The sequence below is a fragment of the Thunnus maccoyii genome, chromosome 3 (genome assembly GCF_910596095.1).
Source record: "Thunnus maccoyii chromosome 3, fThuMac1.1, whole genome shotgun sequence".
Taxonomy (NCBI): Eukaryota; Metazoa; Chordata; class Actinopteri; order Scombriformes; family Scombridae; genus Thunnus; species Thunnus maccoyii.
Window position 1 is genome coordinate 32,434,609 of NC_056535.1, and position 15,917 is coordinate 32,450,525.

General features: G+C 42.9%; 1 protein-coding gene across 9 annotated transcripts in view; it reads right to left on the reverse strand.

Moving 5' to 3' along the window:
* Window positions 1–15,917, reverse strand: part of chd6 (chromodomain helicase DNA binding protein 6) — a 105,659-nt gene that overhangs the window by 7,285 nt on the left and 82,457 nt on the right. For 7 of the 9 annotated variants that reach the window (XM_042407552.1, XM_042407555.1, XM_042407550.1 and 4 more), the window contains 15 exons: window positions 15,414–15,492; window positions 14,374–14,431; window positions 12,989–13,361; window positions 11,887–12,095; window positions 10,686–10,783; window positions 8,932–9,756; window positions 7,572–7,826; window positions 6,288–6,588; window positions 4,352–5,893; window positions 3,431–3,582; window positions 3,001–3,279; window positions 1,415–2,053; window positions 779–1,018; window positions 427–561; window positions 103–207 (listed from right to left, as the gene is read on the reverse strand). In XM_042407552.1, coding sequence (XP_042263486.1) covers window positions 103–207; window positions 427–561; window positions 779–1,018; window positions 1,415–2,053; window positions 3,001–3,279; window positions 3,431–3,582; window positions 4,352–5,893; window positions 6,288–6,588; window positions 7,572–7,826; window positions 8,932–9,756; window positions 10,686–10,783; window positions 11,887–12,095; window positions 12,989–13,361; window positions 14,374–14,431; window positions 15,414–15,492 — 5,290 coding nt within the window. The remainder of the gene's footprint in view (window positions 1–102; window positions 208–426; window positions 562–778; window positions 1,019–1,414; window positions 2,054–3,000; window positions 3,280–3,430; window positions 3,583–4,351; window positions 5,894–6,287; window positions 6,589–7,571; window positions 7,827–8,931; window positions 9,757–10,685; window positions 10,784–11,886; window positions 12,096–12,988; window positions 13,362–14,373; window positions 14,432–15,413; window positions 15,493–15,917) is intronic. The other 2 variants (XM_042407556.1, XM_042407557.1) reach the window with 2 other exon arrangements.

The window sequence follows — 15,917 nt, forward strand, 5'->3', positions numbered from 1 at the left end:
TGCAGGAGGAGGAGAGGAAGAGGTTGATAATCCTGCATGTTTACGTCTGCAGCAGGAGGTCATGTGACACTGACAACCATTGATAAAGTGTATTATACTCACAGAGTGTTTGACCACATCAGCCCAGTCTGGAGCTACATAGTACTCTGAGTTAGCGTCCAGCCACCTGGAAAGCTCCTTTATGGCCGGAGCCATAGCGCCACCAAGCTGCAAGGCAAGAAAACCAGTATGACATCAGAGCAATGATGGAGGATTCAGGTAAAAGTTCAGGTTTTTTCCTATTTTGTGAACTTTGAAGCAGCCTGGATTATTAGTTGATGAGCTGTAGCGCCACCGAGCAGCAAGATACTCGTGACTGATCTTTATAAAAACATATTAACTGATGTGAGCGTCTTGAGTGTGTTTGTGTGTGTTTTTTTTTTCTACCCTGCGTCCGGTGCCTCGGTGCACGACGGGAACCCTCTCTTCCCCCGTCAAAGAGTTGATATCCAGCTTGGTGGGGTCTTTACAGCGATGCCTCCTCTGCTTGGGACGCTCAACGAAACCGTGTAAGAGACCAGACTGCAGACAGGAAGAGAAATTAATCAATCAGATGTAGTGTATGTCCTAAAAAAAAAAAGCACCTCAACATTGAAAAGGTAGGAAACAAAAACACAAAACATGAAAAGTACAGATGATGTTTTTAGCTGCACACACACATCATCTTTCTTTTTAACACGTACGTCTGATTCACTGTGGTTATTAGGACGAACTTGTTCGGTAATATTTTAATACTTACGTGAGCGAACGCGGGCAGATCCATGCTGTAGCCCGGATTCTGTCTCAGCCACTCGATCAGGCCTTTGCTGGCTGCTTCTCTGTCGATGGCCACGATCTCCGGCTGAGGAGGCGTCTGGGTGGGGGTGGGTGTAGAGGAGGAGGACGGTGTGGGAGGGCCAGCTGGTCGCTCTGAAGGAGAAGGGGACGGCGAGGAGGTGGAGGAGGAAACGGAGGAGTGGCTGATCACCTCCGCTCGGCTCTGTAGGTAGAGATATAAACACACACACAGGTGCTGATGTTTTAACGTTTGGAAATTGAAAGTAGGGAACAGGATTTTTCTCTAGAATCTAATCGTTTAACTTATGACTTTTCTCCCCAAAATGCCACAGGTGAGGTTTCTGCCTTTCACACTGAAACACATTTAACTGCTCTTACACTGAAAATGCTTTCTTGAAAACATCCATTTTCTATCAAACGTCTCTTTCAATCGATTTCTTCATGTCCCTTCCCCCTGTCCATCAGTTATCGCTCTCATTCTTCTACACACCTGGGTCTCTATACTCTCTGATACCCTCTTTGTCCCTCGCTCCCTTTATCCACGCCTGTCTCTCAGCATCCCCCATCCCCATCCTCCGTCCTTCCTCCCTCTACCCACCTGTGTCTCTGGGAGGTGCAGTCCTCGGCTCTTGGTGAACTCTGAGTACAGTGCTTCCACGTTTCTCCTCCTCCCTCTCCTCCTTCTCAAAGAATCATCTCCCCTCAGGCTCCCATTAACTATTTGCCCCGTTACAGGATGGATGAGCCCGGCCTGCAGTATCCCAGCCATGTCGATTCCAACAGAGCCTGATAAGGGTGCCGTGATAGGGGGCGGCGGCAGCTTGTGTGTGCTGCCAGCACTGGCACCGTGGTGGCTGATTCCTGGTGCAACCACAGCTTCACCTGTCCCAATGCCACTGCTGGTGCTTATTTCTCCTGACGACTTGGTTAGATCAATAGCTGTTTCTTGCCAACCATTAATCAACATGGCTCCTGTACGATGAGAGGGCGGGGCCACTACCGGCACTTTTTCACCACTGGAGCTCGCGGTGGCGGCGGTGTGGCATGATGATGCTGTTTTCCCAGCTAACACCTTGGCAGCTGCTGCAGCAGCAGCAGCCTCATAGTCGAACGACCTCCGACCTCCCGCTCGTTTGAGCTCGGGGAGGTAGGGAGGAGCCACCAGCCTCTCCTGTAAGAGAGGCAAGGAGGTGAGGCGCCAAGCTCCGCGCCCGCATGCGCCACCCCGCGGCATGTACTGTCAGGGTGAACAGGGTGGGTGAGGGGTAGACAAGAATGGGAGAGAGATGATGGCTTTGTTAAACATACATATGGACTGAGACAACACAGTGGCGGCTGTCAACCAGACCTGGGAAAAAACATGAGCCCGATATCTTTAAACTATATTTTAACATTGATTTATGGACTCTGGGTAATGAAATATCATCTTTGGAAGCTGCTTTCAACACCTGGTTTTCAGGCACTTGAGTTTTCCTGCTTTGTTTACCTCTGAAGGTATAAAATATAGAATTAAATAAACAGCGTACAACCCATCTGGTCTCTAGTGTGTAACATTTTGGAAACAATGCCTTTGGATAAAACACACTGTACAGATAATTAGTCATAATTTAAATTTCTCTCCTTCAAATGCATTCATGATTTTTTTTATATACATTTGCTAAGTAAAAGAATCTTTTTACAATAAGACTACCTGCCCAAGTCTGATATCAACATTTATAATATCAACAGTACACATTACAGAGACAGGAAACTTTACAATAAAGCAACAATACGATGGCGTGAACTAGAGGTGCCCAGTGCTACCTGCAGATACCTGATAGTGTTTAGTACTCAAGTGTTGTCCTGGACTACTATGCTAAAAAAATATTTGTATATTATTATTATTACTATTTTAATTATTTCACTTCTAGTGTTTTCAACAATGTGCATTTTACTTATATAAGACAAGTTTTAAATAATAATACTCTTTGGGAGCAAAAAAACAAAATTAAAGCTTGTTGTTGTTGTTAGCATTATTAGCATTAGCATTATTAGCTATTAGCATTATTAGCACTAGAAACTGGACACCGCTTGTATGAACCATGGCATGAGACAGCGAAGATAAATGTAGACGGATGATAGAAACGTTGATATGTACAACAAAAGGGAGATAAGTCGTTCGTTAAGTCACGGGGATGTTCTCACCTTAGGTAGTCTTGTGAGAGGGGGAGGGATTGAAAACCCAAGTCCAGGGTTGGCCTGCTGAACCCTGGCCTGGCCTGGGACGGAGCCTGAGGTGGTGGTGGTGGCGGTGGTGGGGAGGAAGCCTGCTCGGTGGTGGTGGTGGTGCTGGGCTAAGCTGTTGGCCAGGCAGGAGTTAGCGGCCATGGAGCCGGGAGAGTCGTATTGCTCGCTCGATGAAGGCCACTTCCCCTTTAGGATGGCGTGGCAGATGCTGTCCAGGCGGTTGATGATCACCCGGTCCTACAGCGGGCGAGAAGACAACAAATATGAAACTCAGGGGGCATGAAGAAGATACTGTGAATGGGTGCAAGTTTGTCTCTCTGCAGTTTGATGGCATGCAAACAAACTCTAGAAATATCTCAACAAACATGTATCAGAGTAATAATAGTACCTTTGGCCACTCAGAAAATGAGTAAAGTGCTTTCTCCTGTAGCAGCTGAGCGATGGTCGGTTCCCGGGTGTCATGAAGGCTGTCGGGAATCTCACAAATGGAAACAGGAGCTGCAAACCTGGGACTGCCCGCATAACCTTCCACGACAGGCACTGAATGAAGAGGATGACGGGTTTAAACTCAACATATTTGCCTTAAACGTTTTTAGAAGCATTGCATTTTTCAATATGATTTGATTCTTACAATTAAAACAAAATTGTGACAATAAAATTGAAGAATCAGAACACTAAGCTTTGTTTACATGTACTGGTGTGTGCTAATGTCTGCTGAAGATTTAATTATTAGATGAGTAGTGGATTAATCACTCCACATAAAATTAATTAGACTATTTCAATAATTGTTTTTCTTAATTTCAGATAAGTTATCTATCAAATAAAATGAGAAACATTAGTTGATTTTCGCTTTTCAAATTAATTTTTCACTGAATCCTTTGGAATTTTTAACACAGGAGGCAAACATCACTGAGTCATTAGTAGAGCTGCAATGATTAGTTGATTAATCGATTAGTTGATAGACAGAAAATGATTTGGCAACTATTTTGATAATCAAATAGTTTCTGGCATTTTTCGAACACCATATATTGCCTGGTTTCAGCTTCTCAAATGTGAGTATTTAATGCTTTTCTGGACTGCTGGTCAAACAAAACAAGCAAACTGAAGATATCACTTTATCATTTTCACAATTCTATAGACTAGACAATTGATCGATTAATCAAGGACATAATCAGCTTAATCCATGATAAAAATAGTTTTTGGTTACAGTCCTAATCATCAACTTTTGTTGGGCATTTGTCACCATTTCTGTAAGTTTTAGAATGAACAAGTAATCAATAAATAATGAAAACAATCTGAGTATTCTTACCTGGTGTACTCGGCCTTTCTTCCTTCACCTGCCCTTTCATCACCAGCGTCTCTGAGGTGTCAATCAGCCCGTCTGCCTGCTCGAGCTTCGGAGTCAGGACCGTGCTGTCTGCCTCCAAAAGCTCTTGCTTCGTCTCAGCTTTGATCTCAGGTAACGCTGCGAACCCGAGGCCCTCTGGCTTCGCCTCGGGTTTGATCTCGGAGCTGTCTGGGTAGGTTGTGAACTCCACGCCCTCCGGCTTGGCCTCAGGCTTGATGGCAGAGGTGTCGGGGAAGGCGGTGAACCTCAAACCTTCAGGCTTTGTCTCGGTCTTCAGCCTGACGCCATCCGGATAAGCAGCGAACCCGAGGACTACCGGTTTGGCTTCGGGTTTGATTTCGGTGCCGTCTGAGTAGGCCGCGAACTGGAGAACTTCGGGTTTACTGTCCAAGCTCTCGGGCTTCATGGGAAGGCTGAGATCTTCAGGTTTGGTCTCCAGTGTTTCTGGTTTGACAGAATAGTCCAACTGCTCAGCTTTGGTGACCAAGACCTCTGACTTAACAGAGTAGGCAAGAAATTTAGCACGTTTGACTTCAGAGCTATCGGGGTAGTCGTCCTCAACAGTCTCTGTCTTGGTCTCCTCTACCTTGATTGGCAGCTGCAACTGCTGTGGTTTCTTCCCACCAGCATTGTCTGGTAAAAGAGAAAATTTGAGGTCAGATGGTTTTGTGTCGATGCTGTTTGCAGTTAGAGTAGGGGCGATTTTCATTTCATTTTGATCAAGCATGTTGTCCTTGTTGTCCTGTTCAAGGGAGAAAGTCAGGACTCTGTTCTTACAGTCTCCTCTGCCGTCTGGTAAGGTCAGATCTTCAACTGCGCCTTCATAGTTCTCCTGATCCATGGAAACTTCAGTTTTGACTCCGGCCTTATCGCCAACCTTTGCGGTGGTTCCATCAGACTTTGACGCTAGCGTAGGGGACGAGACGGACGTAGAAGGGCAGGAGGGTCGTGTGTACTCTGAGTAAATGCTCCCCAGCTCCATCTCATTTGGTTTGGTGTCTAGTTGTTTCACTGCCTTTATCGCCGCGTCGCCCATAAGAGAAACATGATCCACTCGCCCTTCCGAGATCTCATCCACCTGATCTGCGAGATCTGTGCGCTCCGCTGGACCGTCCTCTCTCGAGTGGTCTGAAATTCCTCTCGCTTGCAGAAACTCTCCAGTCGCATCTCCCATCAAGGTTTCAGTGTCAAGAGAGTTTTCCATCGTCTCGTCCTCCACCGTCTGATACAAAATCAACCTGTCCACCTCCTCGCCGGGCTCTTCGATAGGCTCGGGACACACGAGGCTACCTTCCTGATCGAGCTTCCCAAGGTAAGGGAGCACGTGTTGCGGTAAGTCCTCTTTATTCTCTGCTTGCTCAAAGTTCTCCTGAAGGTCTTGAGACAGTTGGTTCGGGACCTCCATCCTCTCGTCCTGGTCTCCCAAACCTGGTTCTGGCTCTATCCCATCGATCTGCGGCACTTCCATGGGTGGACTCAAGACTCCCAAGCTTTGGTCTGTACCTGTGAGGATAAAACATCAAGGTGTGAAGTAGTGCCTGGTAATTTTAGCTCAATAAAGATTCAATTATGAGACACAGAGCTAAGTTAAAGTCACTATGTGTTAAGACATGCATTGTTATCTGCAGTTTCTAATGCTACCACTGAAGGGCTCCAAAGTTGGTAGTGGCTTAAAGGTAGTTCAGGAACTCTGCAGGGTATATCCACCTTACAACACCGGTAATTTGGATTGTTTGCACATTTACAATTGATTAACTTATTAGGAAATATCATTTAATAAACTTCCCAAGAGATAATCATATTTCAATCACATTTTTAAGAAGCTTATGGTCATTTACATAGAAGGAATTTGTCTTGGAATACATTTAAAAACCAGTACCAGTACTTTCTGACGTACCTTGGTCTGCATCACAGTCCTCTCCCTGTTTTTCCACGTTCTGCTCAATGGTCTCCCTCGACAAGTCTTCCACCTCCTCTTCCTCCTTGTCGTCAAACTCAAATCCAGTGCCTCTTTCCTGACCTTCCTCCTCTACGGGATTGGTCAGGCTCTCAGCGACATCGGAGTGGCCCAACCTATCCTGCGGCACGTGGGCAGTGATGTCAGACAGAGAGAGGGGAGGAGGGGGAACGTAAGGCGGAGGCGGGCTGGCTGACAGATCGGTTTGATCTGCGCTGGCTTCCTCGCTCACACCGATGTCCTGGATAAATAAAACAAAAAGATTTATTCAAACCTAAGAATCACATTGTGGTATCATATCATGTTATGGTTTTACAAAACTCTGGTTACAAAATGTCAAGAGTTATATCTAAGAATTATTCTATATGATATTGACTTAAACCGTAATGCCCAGCCCTTGTTCACCATAGTCTTTATTGCTGGTGGGTTTTTTTTCTTATTAGTTAAAAGTTAAATACTCTGTTGCATAATTCTGGCTGTCATTAAAATAAAGTAGGTCTCATATCAAGTGGCTAACATTTTAAAATTTCAATAAAAAAAAATACACAGCCATTTAAATATGTTTTAATAGTTTTGTTGGAGTGGTATGGCCCTGACAAAAGTCACAGTTGAAGTGGGTGCTTTATGAACACATGACCAAAATTATCTCCCTTTGAACATCCTTCACTGAAAGAACAGATTAGATCAATTTCAGCATTTATAAACCTGTCCGAACACCATTATATTGAACATGGCCCGTTTTCTCAGTATGCCTTACAGTCTTCTTTTCTTCTTTATTTCTCAAATTTAATACTGTAATAAAGAACATCATAGTTTTTCTATTGCCTGTCCCACTGAAAACGTTAATAACCAAATGGTTCTCAGATTGTAAATCAATGTAAATCAGGTTTCTTTGTCACATACAATCATATGCACAGTACGACGCAGTGAAATTTGATCTCTGCATTTAACCCCTCCCTGAGGAGCAGCGGGCAGCCATTGTGTGCCCGAGGACCCACTCCAGCTCTAAGCCGGTGCCTTGGTCAGAGGCCTGAGAGGAGAATTAACCTGATATACATGTTTCTGATGATGGGGGAGCCCCCAGAGGAATCCCACCTCTTGCTGTGAGGCGATTAACCACTGAGCCACCGAGCTACAGACAGTTTTTTAAATTATTTTGAAATGATAGCCATTTACTTTACAGTCGTTAATGTTCCCCTGACGGCACAGGATACAAAAACCAACCTTGAAAAGCATGTAACTCGACGACAGCGGCTCCACAGAATCTCCCGCCGAGGGGTGTGAAGGAGAGGACGAGGGCGGGAGGCCCAAACATTCCTCCAGAGTTCCACCTTCCTCCGCTCCTCTATCTGCCCCCTGTGCCTCCTCATCCTCCTCCTCCAGAAAGCCGGCCTCCAGGGTGGAGGGACCGAGGATTGGATCGGATTCGTTAAACATATGGTGCGCTGGACTGGAGTGATCCGTACCGTCCCAGGGAGCCTGCAGGCACAGATGTGATGAAAGAATGAAAAATGATGTGACGGAAAAATTAGCAAAGCAATCAGTGAGGAAACGACGAAGGGAAAGATTAAAGCAAAGGAACCTTTTAAATAACATGAACAGTCTAATTAATAAGTGTCAAACAATGTTGATAATATGGTTGATCATTGAGGTCTTTTGACACCAAAATGCCAAACATTTGCTGGATCCATCTACTCAAAGAGAAGAGGATTCAATGTTATTGCACTATTTATATCTATAACTCAGTGTTTCCTCTATATGCTTTCAACTGCTGCTAAATGATGAACACCACTGCTGACATTTCACATTGTGCATAATAATCACAACGAACGCAAACTGTGCACACTTTCTCTGCTTCTACCAGCTGACTGCAGCTAGTTGGGAGAGAACAGGAACTGGTATCATCACCAGAGCAGAGAGGCCCAGTGGTGGAGACGTTGAACCAGGTGAAGTGCAAGAATTGACAACTTCTACACTCATTATTGTAAGTGCAATAAAGCCTTTGCGTGAAAAAAGCCAACGAACTACTTAAAACAAGCATAAACATGCAGAAAAGTTATATTTTCAGCTGCTTTGCCTGCAGTCTCTCATCCACCACTGGTATGTTTTGCACAGCGAACTGGTTAAGCTAATAGCAAACTGTTATGAACAAGCTAAAAAGAAAGCTGTCTGTATGTAGCTGCTGTTAATGTTTAGCTTAGTTTGCAACATATATGAAAACAAATAAAATTAAGTCAAAGTCTTGTAAATGGCAACAGCAGAAGGAGGAGGAGGAGGACAGAGGACGGGATGAAGGACTGATAGTGACTGATGTCTGTGTTCTTCATTCTTTCTAAACTTCACTCAGTATTTTGATGTCAGGGATTTTATTTCACTGACATTTGATGTTTGTTTCCAGTGAGATATTATTCAGTTTATATGGTGACTTTAAATATTGTGATTATAAGGGTCCAAGATGATGTGAAAATACATACTTTTAAGTCAAATAACATCAAATTTTCTTTGAGAGCCTCCAAACCCCCGACTGTGTTGAGACATTTCACTTTTAAAGCAGTTGAACTCAAATGTAAATCACAGCGTTTACCTGTAACTGATCCAGCTCTACCGACGGCGCCATCAGCCCAGTTTCCTCCGACGAGCCCTGCTCACCAACGAGCACGTCACTCCTCAGTTTGGAATCGAGGTCCGTTCCCCCGACGCCGTACGAGTTGAGCATGCTTTGACCTCCCGCGGCTGAGTTGAACGGGAAGCCGTTGAGGGCATCTTTGGATGCTTTTCCTCCGTGTAAAGCATCAGCAGACATGGCGTCATGCTGCAGCGAACCCAGCTCCAGGCTTTCATCCAAAGGAGGACAGTCGAGGAAATCTCCCCGCGATCCGGGCACTATTCCCAGGCTCGGTGAGGCAGAATCGTGGGCATCCAGTGGCGGAGGGTGGAGGTGAGCATGAGAGGAAGAGGAGGAAGGAGAAGGAGCGGATGGAGGCATGGGGTGATGCTGGTGGTGATGATGGTGATGGTGGGAGGACTGGTGGGGATATTCGGGAGGCTGAGGGGAGTGGCGACCGAGACCTGAATCGTAGAGACAGCAGTGAGGGTGGGGCAGCTGCGGATGAGACGAAGAGGAGGACGAGGACGAGATGCCGGGATGAGTCGCCAAGCCCGGATGGTGAGGGTGGTGATGGGTTTGAGGATGAAGATGAGAGGGGTGTCCCCTGACGTAGTTCCTGTGAGCCTCCAGGAAGCTGAGCTGAGGGTCGTTGAGGATGTAGAAGTCGGTGCGGCTCAAGCCGTGGCGCGCCGCCCCGATGAGGAGGTCGCGGTCGTGTTTCCCGGACTCCCACCAGACGGGGAGGTAGAGCGAGGGGCGGCACAGCTGGAGGCGGGCCGACAGTAACGGGTGGCGGAGAACCTGGAGGGAAGGATGAAGATCAGAGAGCAGGAAGGTGTCAGGAGGAAATTAAAAACAGTAGAGATGTTGAGTAAAAATGTTCCATCGTAGTAGTGTTTTCCCATTTATTTATTTGTTTACTTATTTATTCTTTCTGTTCTGCAGCCAAAGGCTAATAAGGCATAACGATGGGTAGCGGAATCAGAGAGATGTTGATGCATCTTGTTTGTTTGATATATTTTGTTGTTGTTGATGTAATCGTATGTCACTATATAAGCTAGTGTGAGTGCATTCAGTCTCTTTTTGTGTTCCTGTATTCAACCAAACTAAGTGGAAAAAAATAAGTAAATAAATTAAGTAGTCAGGGTAGCATTAATGTGTATCACTCAGCTCTAAAACGGCAAATCTAAGGAGTATTATCTCTAACTCTGGGATGAATATGTTTTGGTATTTGGCATTAGATTTCCTACCATGCAGTGGATGATGTAGACAGTAAATAAAAACAAGTCAGTGAGTCAGCTATGGGCTTGACCTGAGCCTGCTTTAGCCTGAAGGTGTTCACATTTTGGTGAATCTGAGGGATGAGAGAGTCAGGCTGCGTAGTTACTAACAGTTCCTGTTTGTACTCTACTGGGATGGACTCTGACACTGAATTTAATGATTGTGAGGCAGGATCCGCAGTAATGCTTTTTATATGATTTCAAGATGGATTTATGGATATTTATCCTTGGATTTGGATTAATAATCATGATAATAAAGGAGCACAAAATGCATCAATCAGAGGCCACAGGTTAAAGGTCAAGAGAGACAAACGCAAATGAATCTAAACTCAATTCTACACAAACAACAGGTGTGTTGGAGATAAACTTTGAAGTCAATCTTCTGAGTCTGAGTTGCACCAGTGAAACCAGTGCTAATGACGGAAGCTTTGTTCCTTCAAAGAAGCCCACCTGCTCTCTGATCTTGCGGAGCAGCTCGATGCGATATAAAGTCCGGGCTGCTCTCTCTTCTGTCAGAGGCTCTACGAGCACAGCGGGATCCACCAACCCTGGAAGACATGAGAAAGGAAAGGAGAGGGAGAGAGGTGGGGATTAATGAAAGGGGTAGAAGAAGGAGAAAGAGAAAATGGGACAGACAGCGAAACATTGGCATGTAGGCAGCGGGAAGAAGGGAAGGGGGGGGCGGTGAGAGAGAGAAGTTCAAATGTGTTTGTGTGGATGAGTCACTGCAGCCCCGTCTTCACCTCATCCTACACACGTACAGCAGTTTAAAATGTGTGTTTTATATCCTTCTATCAACCAATCATCAACAGATATCACTGATCCAGATGTTCTGAATCATAGAGGTGAGCAAACCTGCAATTTATATTAATAAACATACAGCTCAGGTTTATTTGAGGGGTCACATTTATGATTGAACTGTTTTACATGATGATTTTAGCTCCTTATATTTAACAGTTTTATTTACTATTTAATATGTATAATTGTTTATTTGTTTAGTGAGCTTGGATCTAAATTTAATGTTCTTAAATTTAATGTGCTGCCTTTTATTAAACCAAATTTGAGGGTTAATATAATTAATATAGTTAATATAACTTTTATTCTCTTGTTTTATCCTTGTTTATTCCCTTTTATTTCCAAATTTAACACGTTTTAATTGTTTTTACATGTCTTTTTAATTGTGTTGCTTTAATATTCTGTTCTGATGCTCTATGTAAAGCACTTTGAATAACCTTGTTGTTGAAATGTGCTAAACAAATAAACTTGCCTTCTTAACTCCTGAAACAAACATGAACTGTTAATCCTCCTACCAGCAGGGGTCAGTAATGCTTCCCAGGAGGGAGACGAGGTCTGCAGCAGGACACCCCGATGACAACATGAACTTGTAAATAATGCAGTTCCAGCATCAAGCTTATATTTATATTGTAAAACTAACTGTGTCTATAAAACTAAACAGGAAACGCTGAACTTCCTGTTGCAGGTTCCATTTAAAATAACCACATTATGGAGGAAAATTCAATCAGTGTCTCTGGGTGATTAGTTTAGAGCATCACTCATGTTTTTGTCTATCTGGCATGTTTTGATATGATTTGTGTGTGTGTGTGTGTGTGTGTGTGTGTGTGTGTGTGTGTGTGTGTGTGTGACACTTTACCTTCTTCCTTCCTGGGAGGCAGCTTGCAGGCTGTCCTGCACATGTTGACGAAGGAGTTGAAGTATCTCTCTAAGCTCTCGTCCGTCTTCCTCTCCAGTCGGGCCAGTGCTCTGAACTGGGACCAGTCGAAGGCTTTCCTCTCCGGGTCGTAAACCACCCCGAATGACGACACGGTGCGGTAAAAATCTGACTGCTCTCGACGAGTCCACCTGACGCACCGAGGACAGACAGAGCAGATATGATGAGACATAATGTTTCAGAGAATATTTGGACAGAAAGCTGAAGATGTTTATTAGGAATATTATAGAAGAGGAAAATATGGTTAATCAAAACGCAGAGACATGAATTTATATCATAGTTGTAATACTAGAATTTACACAATAACAATTTTCAAAAACTTAAAAGTCAAAAATTGTTTTATTAAATAATTAGTATTTGCAGCCTGACTTTTGATACTTCAGATAAATAGAAATTATCATTTAGTTCCTGACAGAAATATTTAAATTTCTAACAAATGATTTCTATGAAAGTTTGCTGTTATGTTTTTTATTAAAAGAAAACTTCTATTAACTTTTGCTGCGTGTCCTTCAAAGTTGCTTCAAACATAAAGAACTGAGTTTATCACTATTGACTGATTATAATAATCTTCATATTTTAAATTGTGAAATGTTGAAATGAAGTTTTTATTTTGTTGCATTATCCATCACATCTGTATTCAGAATATTTTCATATTTTATATTAGAGTCTATATAATTTAACCTTTAATTGCATTTGTTTCTTTTGTCTTTAATGCTTCTGTTTTTATATTTTGATTTGATTTATGTAGAGTGGCTGCTGTGGCATTTTAATTTCCCTTTAGGGTAAATTAAGTATCCATCCACCTACCAACCTACCAACCCACCTACATATCCATCTATCTATCTTAAACAATCTTTGGGAAGTTCCGATCTACTTTTTTAAGCGGGCACAGTTATCTCTGCAGCTATATAAGGTTTTAATTTGGCAGCTGGTTTGACAGTGACTGTCAGATTGACATGATATTGATCTTAAAGCAGATATCAGCTGATAATGACAGTACGTCCATATATCAGTTTTCCGTTACCTTCTCTGCCACTCCAGAAAGAGAGGATCAGGTTCTGTGGCGACCACAGAACACCGTCTCAGCTCTTCACCCAGTTGCCATGTCAACGGCCCACCGGCGTGATGACCGTGAGTGGCTCCGGCTCCACCCATCCCCATGCCGACGAGGCCGTCGTGAAGCAGGAAGTCGTGCCTGAGTAGCGGCTCGCGCCGCAACGTGAAGCGCTGGTAGGCGGTGATGAGGCGCCGTAAGCGGGCCGTCAAGGCGGGGCCGGTGGGCCAGAGGGGCCGGGCTTGGACCACGTGGAGAGCTGCCACGCCGGTCCCTGTTCCTGTCGTCGTCGTGGTGACCAGAGTCCCGTCCTGGGCGCACAAGTCACCTGACATCTGGGAGTCTGTGGAGAAGAGAAAAACGTCTCTCAAAAATGTTTTTTGTCTCAACACGAAGAAGCTCAACAAGGACTTTTTGCTACTAAATTTAACAAAGTGATCATTTAAATAAGGAAATATCTGATCCAAAAATAAGTAAACAAGACTAAGAATTTACATACATACTGTGCATATGAACACCTGCTTAATTTGCCAAGAAGACTCATCTATTTGTAAAAACATAGCTTCCACACATATATTAAATAAAAGACTCGTTTAATCCTGTTTGGAACAGATCAGTGAAATCCACGTTATAAACCACAGAACTCACAGCTGGCTGTACATTCATGTAGCAGCTGTACATTCAGCTCTTACACCACTTATTAAAATTTAATCTCCCTCTTTAATCTTTGAAAATGCAAACTCATACTGCAGCTTTCTCTAAATATTCTGCTTTAAAGCTCCTGCATGTCTTGAATACAGAAAGAACACAAACGTTCTCTGTTAAGTTACACCTGAACGATGAGACGACAGCGTGTTTGTACCCGACTCTGGACGTCTCTCTCTCTCTCTCTCTCTCTCTCTCCAGTGTGTCATTCAACAATTACATGTCCATAATATGTATCCAGCGAGACAGAAAAACTCATTTTAAACGTCTGATCACCCCCCTGCCCTGCCGAACGGTGGCAGAATGAAGACTTCGGTACAAAAGGTGGAATGAGTTTGGAAATGGGGGAGCACCTCTCGGACTGAGTGAAGGGGAGATGTGATCTAGTAGATATATATGTATACATATATATATAGTCTAAAAGGATGTTGGAGTCCGTACAGTAAAATGATAATTACTGGTTGAAATGACTTCACAGCCTGCAAATGTCAAGACATTATAGAGTCATCTTCAGCCTAAATATAAAGATTCTTCTCTGTGTGTTTGCGTTCCTGTCGAGCTCGACTTTGGATGAACTTTCTCCACAATGAAATGAACATGTCACGTGTGTGTGTATATATATAACAGTGATAATGTGCAGGATGTCTCACCTGGACCTGTGCTGTCAGGCTTGTCTGAGGTATCGGTGCTGGAGCAGGTTTCCTCTCCCTGCAAATCAAAAGACAAACAGTAACGACCTCAACGAACAACAACAACAATAATATCCACCAACATAAGTAATGAGGATCTTCAGCTCTAACATGAGTTGAAATAAATGTGAAAAGAAGATAATATCGTCACGATTCCAGAGAAAGACATCAAACTATGATATTGAATTACCGCCCAACCCTACGGTACCATTTCCTACAAAAATATAAATAAATAAAAACAAATGAAATGTAATGGTCTTAAAATGAGATAAAACATAACATCAAATCGTTATCTAAACTTTCAACAGCTTCAAATTGTTAACTAAATCTTTCTTTTCCTGCGATGACAAATGTAAAACATAAAATGAAAGCCGGACGTTGTTGCATCATCGTTGAGATGAATCTGTTGCATCACTTTTCATCAATATTTAATTAAATGTATCAAGTAGAGAAACAGATTCTAAATCAATTAAAAGACACAAATCATATTTTGTTATGATGTTTAAATTCTTACCGTATTAACTGCAGATTAAGTTTACAATGATTCAGAAAAACTATAGTTATATATGTAAAAAACAGACAAATAGCAAAGATTAATGAAAACTAATGAAATAAACAATAAAAAAATATACAAGAGATTCTATTTTACACTTGGAATTTTTTCTCTGGTATTAAATGTGTTGTTATTAAAATGCATCATTCACAGTTGTTTACCTGTATGTAAACGAGGCCACACAGGTATGTCGAAATCATCTTAAAAGCCTCCAAAATGTAAAAACTTTCCTCCCAGAAGGAATTATAATTATCACCACACGAAATTAGACTTTTTATCTCAAGAGACTCCGGTGAGGTAAATGAATTATGTGACCAGAGAGGATTCAACTGAATCTCAGGTTGTTTGTGGCGTACGTGAGTGTGTGTGTGTGTGAGAGAGAATAAAAGTGTGAGAGAATAAAAGTGAGAGAGATCTGTTTAAACGTGAACGTCGTGTGTTTCTTCACCTTGCTGCTCTCGTCTCTATCATCCCCTGCGTCGGCTTTGCTTTCCCTGTCGTCCTTCACCTCCTCGGTTTTGCACACGCTGCAAGACAAAAGAAACAAAAAACAGAAAAACCTTTAATAAGACAGACGATGTCCTGTTGAGCTCCCCAGGTGAACGACTGAAGGACGACACATGTAAAGACACAGAAGAAGAAGAGTAAACACACAGTTTATGACTGCAGGATAAGAAAAAGCTGTTAAAGATGCAAAGACACAACAAGAAAACGATCCATCAGAATGTGATTAGATGTAAAGAAAACAATAAATACGAGTCGAGACGGCACACAAAGCAACAGTTATTATGAGCCGAATAGCAGCGTGGATATAAAATTTCCTGAGGCATGAAAATAAAAAAAAATAAAAAAGAGTTTTTAAACAAATAAGAACCCAGCTGAACATAACAGCTCATCCCTGTTGTATTTGATATGAATGAAAGGTGTTATTCTGCCTTAATAACAAAATACA